Source organism: Eutrigla gurnardus (genome assembly GCF_963514095.1).
Source record: "Eutrigla gurnardus genome assembly, chromosome: 20".
NCBI lineage: Eukaryota > Metazoa > Chordata > Actinopteri > Perciformes > Triglidae > Eutrigla > Eutrigla gurnardus.
In genome coordinates, this window is record NC_139931.1 from 16,955,831 (window position 1) to 16,962,951 (window position 7,121).

The 7,121-nt window shown below is 45.6% G+C and overlaps 1 protein-coding gene across 1 annotated transcript; it reads right to left on the bottom strand.

Moving 5' to 3' along the window:
* Nucleotides 1-1,069: 1,069 nt before the first annotated feature.
* Nucleotides 1,070-6,773, bottom strand: nags (N-acetylglutamate synthase). The gene is made up of 8 exons (XM_084036881.1): nt 6,326-6,773; nt 5,120-5,397; nt 4,298-4,502; nt 3,134-3,314; nt 2,786-2,825; nt 2,532-2,663; nt 2,260-2,442; nt 1,070-2,096 (listed from the first exon to the last, which is right to left on the bottom strand). Exons 1-8 carry the CDS (start codon nt 6,698-6,700, stop codon nt 1,937-1,939), a joined length of 1,554 nt encoding a protein of 517 aa, XP_083893007.1. The 5' UTR covers nt 6,701-6,773; the 3' UTR covers nt 1,070-1,936.
* Nucleotides 6,774-7,121: the final 348 nt, after the last annotated feature.

Below are 7,121 nucleotides of genomic sequence, written 5' to 3' on the forward strand. Positions count from 1 at the left end.
CACTATCATATAAAGAACCCAACACGACAGTAACCAGTCTATCACAGGGCCGACATGTAGAGACAGACAGGTAACCAGTCTATCGCAGGGCCGACATGTAGAGACAGACAGGTAACCACTCTATCACAGGGAGACATGTAGAGACAGACAGGTAACCAGTCTATCGCAGGGCTGACATGTAGAGACAGACAGGTAACCTGTCTATCACAGGGCTGACATGTAGAGACAGACAGGTAACCTGTCTATCACAGGGCCGACATGTAGAGACAGACAGGTAACCAGTCTATCGCAGGGCTGACATGTAGAGACAGACAGGTAACCTGTCTATCACAGGGCTGACATGTAGAGACAGACAGGTAACCAGTCTATCGCAGGGCTGACATGTAGAGACAGACAGGTAACCTGTCTATCACAGGGCCGACATGTAGAGACAGACAGGTAACCAGTCTATCGCAGGGCTGACATGTAGAGACAGACAGGTAACCTGTCTATCACAGGGCTGACATGTAGAGACAGACAGGTAACCTGTCTATCACAGGGCTGACATGTAGAGACAGACAGGTAACCTGTGTATCACAGGGCTGACATGTAGAGACAGACAGGTAACCAGTCTATCGCAGGGCTGACATGTAGAGACAGACAGGTAACCTGTCTATCACAGGGCCGACATGTAGAGACAGACAGGTAACCAGTCTATCGCAGGGCTGACATGTAGAGACAGACAGGTAACCAGTCTATCACAGGGCCGACATGTAGAGACAGACAGGTAACCAGTCTATCACAGACAAAAAAACAACACTTTACACTGCTATTGGGATATTGGCACACCCTGCGTGTGTGTACAGCTCCACCAACAGGCCAAAAATGAAAGTGAACTGACCACCACCATCTAACCAGCAATAATTCAAACTGTAGGTCGGTAGTCTGAACTGAAAAACAGTACATCCATCGTCTGTTGTTGTAGCTGTAGTAGAATTCAAAGAGGACCTGCAAAAACATGCAAAAAACTCAAGAAAACAAAATGCCACAATAGAACAATTGTTAAATATATTTTATATTTCAGGTTCCTACAAAAAAAGCCACTTTTTCCCCCATCAGGCTGTGCTGCAGCATCTCTTCGCAGCCCCCTCTCTGAAATGTTCTCTACCCCTCCGTCCCAAAAAGCCTAATCTGCTCCTATTGGACAGCGGACCCACTCATCGGTCTGAGAAGTCGTACAAAAAATTTTAGCCACTTATTCTTCAGCACCTCCATACCGAGGACATTTACATTTTTCTTCTCAACAAGGAGACATCATGCACAGCTCCTCTCTTTAGCTTTGTTTGAGGACATGACAAACTAGCGGCTGGGTAGTTATTATGCAAATGTGTTTCTTGGTGACATCACCACGTTACGGAAGAAAAGGCTTTCTGGTTTCTGTGGAGGAGGATAACTGCCTTTAGGACGTGGACTTTATGCCTCGACAATCTGGAGGCCTTTCACATGCACACAAAATTATATAAACACACTGAAGGAAAAGAAAAGCTTAATATGTCATCTTTAAATCATACTATTAAATAATATAACATAGAGTTCATGGTTTGTGTTAAGGCAATCAGTTAATCGCCTCGCAGCAAGATTAAAAGAAAATGCAGCACACTGCAAACCTCCGTCTGATCGGGCACCAAAAAGGCAGTGTGGTGCCTCTGAAACCCTCAGCTCTGATCACTGGAATGCTTCAGAGCTAACCCCAATTTAAAAATAGAGGATGAGTTATAGCACGTCAAAACACAGCAGGTAGGAAATTCTCACTGTAGCTTCGGTATTCAAGTTTCAAGGAAGAGAAAAACTCAAGAAAAACATAATCCTCAAGAGAAAAAGTCCAGTCAGAGCAAAGAAAACAATATTCATATGAGAGTTAAAAGAGCTACACAACCCACGGCTGGGAGGTGGGGGTTCAGGATCCTGTGCTGGAGCTCATAGAAGACGCGTGGAAAGAGTCAGGGAGATTCTTGGCGTACTCCACCAGCTCGTAGGAATCCCTGATGTCGGTCAGACCGAACCAGAAGAAGGTCCATGTCCCGTTAACAAAGCTGCCATCGCAATGTTTAAAGTACCTGACGGGCAGAGGGAGAGACAGGTCACTCGTTATCTAGAATTCATATTGTTACAAGCCCCATTTGAATAGCACACACCTGCTGTCTTGTATGAGCTGCAGTGAAAAGTGCAGAAGTGTAAGGTGGGTCTTTGTTAGTGAATGCACTAATGTGTGTTTCCTACCAGGGGTTGATCCTGTTGGTGGCTCTAGACCTCCAGAACAGTTTGCCCAGGTCCTGCCTGATGCATTCCCACAGGATGTGGCCGGTGCCCTGACCCTGTTTACTGCTGCTCACCACAAACTTGTCGAGGTAGGGAGTGCCGTTGTTCACCTGCTCCGTGGTGATGATGGCCGCCGCACTGTAGCTGGAGGGACAGAGGGACACAAAGTGTTCAGGATGCGGATTACCTCACTGATCTGGATGGATATGTGGACGCCTGTTTTCCGCGCGCACCCTTCAGAGAGGTAGATTGAGTGTAGTCGTCCTTTCAGAGAGCTGATGTAGTCTCGCCTGAGAGTTTTATCGAACGACTTGTTGATGAGGGCATGCAGACGCTCCACATCGATCCCATCCAGAGAGCTGTACCTGCAACATGGAGCAATCGTTAACTCTGAATGGGACCAGTGAGTCACGTGCTGTTGTTCTGTGTTCCTGTCCTTTAAGGTATTTGGGGTTACGGGGCTCGGATTACCCGTGTTTGTACTTACCGATGTATGGGGTCTCCGTTTTTAAAGAGTGTCCCAGACCCTGAGCCAGAAACACACAATATAAATGTTGAGTAATTGTTGGGTGGTCAGAACCACACACACACACACACACACACACACACACACACACACACACACACACACACACACACACACACACACACACACACACACACACACACACACACACACACACACACACACACACACACACACACACACACACACACACACACACACACACACACACACACACACACACACCATTGCCCTCTTGAGTTACACCTCAACATAGACAGCTGGTGTGTACATGTGGGAGGAAGAGAGTGAGTCAGTGGGCAGCCTCGCCTCTGTGGCTGAACAGCTCGGTCAGCAGTGAGTCCGCCGAGGTGATCACTGCAGAGGACTCAGTCAGCAGCTGATTGAGCAGTCTGGCTATGGCCGTCACTCTGTGCCGCTCCGCAGCGCTGAGCCACGCCGCCATGGACAGCCTGGGCAGGTCGCTAGGCAACGACACTATGTCCAGCACCTGCAGCAAAAACACCAAGTATTCAGGGGAAAATGCAGGAGATGATGTCCAATGTCCACACAGCAGTGTTTTTGTAATTACTCTCACTGCCTGAAGTTTTGGAGACAGCTCTACACTATACTTTGTCATGAACTATGACTTTTCATGACATACAATAGTAGGATTTTTTAAATTACTTTATTCAGTCATTTAAAAAAAAATCAAGTTTTTTTTTTTTTTTACTTCAGAAAATAATACAATACGATCTTTTTCAAGAAGACTTTTTATGACTTTTTCAACGTACTGTTTGATGATATTTTGAGGTATTTTAAAATAATGATAAATTAAACCAATTCAACCAAGAACCACCAATTTGGCAATAGATCGACAGCGAGCGATTCAGCAATAATCAATAGTTAAATCTTTTCAATTCTCTGCGTGGACTTTTGTCGACCTTTCTGGCAGTCAGTTATTCTAAAAACACTGTTGACGTGGACTTTTGTATGCCGAATCTGACGGCGAATATTCTGCTTCTAACCGCTTGTGTTTAACCTTTCAAGCACAAGATTTTCACTACAATTGAAAAACTGTTCGCCCTCCCGTTTGTCCCACACAAAGGGAAGCTAGCACCTCCAGTTGCTGCGGGTCAGTTAAGCGGCAACATTACATTTATATAACTCTGACATACTCTCCTATGGCTATTTGTGGTCAATAATGGTAATGATAAATTAATTAAACAGCCACCAATGTGGTGATAGCTAGATAGTTAGCCATTTAGCTGCTTAATAGTTTGATCACTTCACCTCTCTGCACTGCCCTTTGTTGACCTTTCTGGCACCAGTCCAACCGGCAGCTGTATTGATATGCTTCAGTACTTTTGTAGTTCCTCATAGCGAAGAACTAATACAAATGCATTTGAACCAGAACGGTAGAAATGGCCACCATAAGTACTATGTCTACTTTGTCTGTGGAAACGCAGTCCAAGCTGCAGCCAACCGTCGTGCCTTGTTCTGCGGGCTGCGGAGACCTCCCGAGTTGTTCAGGAACATGACTTTGTGGGGCTGCAGAGCTCGGGAAATAGCTGCCGTCACCTCCGTGGGGTTCAACATTACCGAGCAGCCTCTCCCATCCCTCCCCACCGGACAAACCAATGGGATGGTCCCACAGTTCAGACTCCACTGGAGAAGACTGGTGTCCACATGGACAGCACTGCAGGGAGAGGAGAGGGAAGACAGAGGGATGAAGAGAAAGCCGCAAAGGAAAATTAATGTCATGTTGAGGATTGTTTCTGACTCATATGATCCAAATGTGTCCATAAACTCTGGAGCATTCCAATCTATTGTAAAAATCTAGATGATGTATAATATAAAATGTTTTTATATTCCAAAATATTCTGCTTCAGTCCATGTTTGTTGGTGTTTAGCCTTTCATAGCCATTTTCACTTTGAAGTGCAATCCTTAATTCCTGCAGTCTTATAAACATTACATTCTATCCAAGTTTATGTGGTAGATTTTAGCATACATTTTGCATATTTACAAAATAGGCATCTTATTTTCAACCCGGGGATGTGCATATATGACGAACTTGATCGGACAAAATACAAATCAAAAGCATATGATGTAAGTGCTTGAACCGCTACAATATTCCTTCACAGGAGCATTTTAGTCGGTATGTTGTGTTAAAGTGACAAGTAGAAGTTACAGCCCAGTTCAGGAATTATCAAGAGGTCAGAGTGTTATGATACAGAATCAGAAATACTTGACAATATTTAAGTAAAAAAAAAAAAAGCAAGAAATGTTATATCATGGTATGTGTCAACCCTCACCTGCTTCCATGCGAGGCATCATGTAGCAGGAAGGACTCAGCGGAGAACAGCGGCAGGACGGTGGCCGAGTGCTGCTGCAGAGCCTCGGTCAGCTGCTGGGTCCGCTCCACCAGCCCTCGGGTGCACCCGGACCCGGCCACCAGTCGGGTGGGCCCCGTGTCCTCGTGCTCAGACCGGCCCATCACAACCACAGGCTTCATATCCATCCGCTGCAGGAAGGAAAGCCCAAAGGCCAGGCTCTGAACCATTTCCCTGCTGGCAAACACTGAGCCGTCCACCTGGGAGAGGCGGAGACACAGGTGGACAGACAAAGACAGGAGTGTTAGTTAGCACTGTCTCAAACTGATTGAACAGTGTCGTCATACAGTTAAACACATATCGTGGTCCACTGAGGTTCGTTAACACAGCTGGCAACAAATGGTGCGGCGCTGCTGCAACTGTCTGGGTCAATCTCCTGAATGTCTGTTCCGTGTGCGAGTCGGAGATAAAAAAAAAAAAGAAGCTGTTTGGGTCAAAGGGCGTGAGGCTGAGGAATACCGAATCAACATTTCCGCTACTGGAAAAAGATCATATTACATTTTTGTATAAAAATACAATGGACATTGTTTTTGTTTTTTTTAATTCTGCAGTTCATCTTTTGCGTTTTACTTTCTATTTTATCTCTTCATCGTCAAACCCTTTGTGACATTTGCTCTTGAAAGGTTGTAAATAAACGTATCGTGTTCAGTAAAGTCAGTTAATGGTCCAATAGACTTTATTTTATTTGTGTTAGTGTTTGAAAGATAGGTCTGTGGTCATGTTTATGTGGCTTTTTTGTGCAATTCTATTTTTTTGTGTGTGCCAATTTTGATGCACCATATCAGTTATGAAGTACAATATTTCCGCTCTGGTGTCTGCAAACTTTTAGAATTGTGATTTTCATCACCTGCTTAAAAAGAAGTGAATCAATATAACATCATTTATTTTCATAAATTATTATTGATTATTTATCAGCCTCAGAGAATCAAATTCAATTTGTAATTTATGATTCATGAATTGGTATCTTAGAATTCTTAAATTAAGAAGGGCAACATTATATTATTTTTTGGCAGAAATGGGTTTCCATATGATTACTTCAAACCTCAATAGGGTAAGGTAAGGTAAGTTAATAAACCTGACATGAATAAACTGGTTTTAACAAAATTAGTTAAGTTTACCACGCCATACCTCTAGTACAGCGAAGGCAGAAGACTGAGCCGAGGTCGCTCTCTGGAACTGGGTCAGCCAGTACCGAGCCTCCCGAGGATTTCCACCAACTTCATTAAGAAAAGCCTTCACGTCCCTGTAAATCAGATTCAGGTTGGTCGGCGCATGTCTGTCTGCGGCGGAGAAAACCCCCATCTGCTCCTGCTGGGCCAAAGCCGCGGATTTTCCTCCCGTGCCGGCCGCGTCAGCGCTCATCATTCGGCGCTGCGGACCGAACACCTTCCGCTGACGCTGGCTGAAGGTCCGGGTGAGGGCCGCGGGAGACGGGTTCGACAGGTACTTCCCCGCCTTCACCATGGCCCGGCAGCCGGAGGCACCGCTGTTCACTTTGGACATGTTGCTTGCTGTAGAGTCCCCAGTCCCCCGGGCTGAAAGCTGGACCTGAGGTTAAAACGCATGAGCGCCCCGCCGGGTGTTAGCAGCGCTCAGTGGGAGCTGCTGCGTCGGCACTTTCTCGGATTTCATCGGTGGGGTGGTGGTGGGGGCGCAGGTACCTCATTCATTTAACATCCAATCAAAAAACATCACAAAGAAAGCAAAACCCTAACATGCAAATCAGCAAACGTATTTAACCTGTTTAAACCTCACACCGTGTTCTAGAAATGACAGAGATGACCACAACAAGTGTGATGGTGATGATGCACGTGAAGCCTGCAGCCAAACTCTCAACGAGAGAAGCCCCTGACTGCAGCCCCGCAGTCAACTTTCATATCGTCTCGTGCCTCGTACGCTGGTCTCTGTCTCCCCCTAGAGGACA

Excerpts from the sequence above, each read along its gene's own strand:
- nags (XM_084036881.1), bottom strand. The coding sequence starts at position 6,700 with ATGTCCAAAGTGAACAGCGGTGCCTCCGGCTGCCGGGCCATGGTGAAG. Across the intron at positions 5,398-6,325 it reads CTGCCTTCGCTGTACTAGAG|GTGGACGGCTCAGTGTTTGC; the intron begins GTATGGCGTGGT and ends CGCCTCTCCCAG. Across the intron at positions 4,503-5,119 it reads GATGCCTCGCATGGAAGCAG|TGCTGTCCATGTGGACACCA; the intron begins GTGAGGGTTGAC and ends CTCTCCCTGCAG.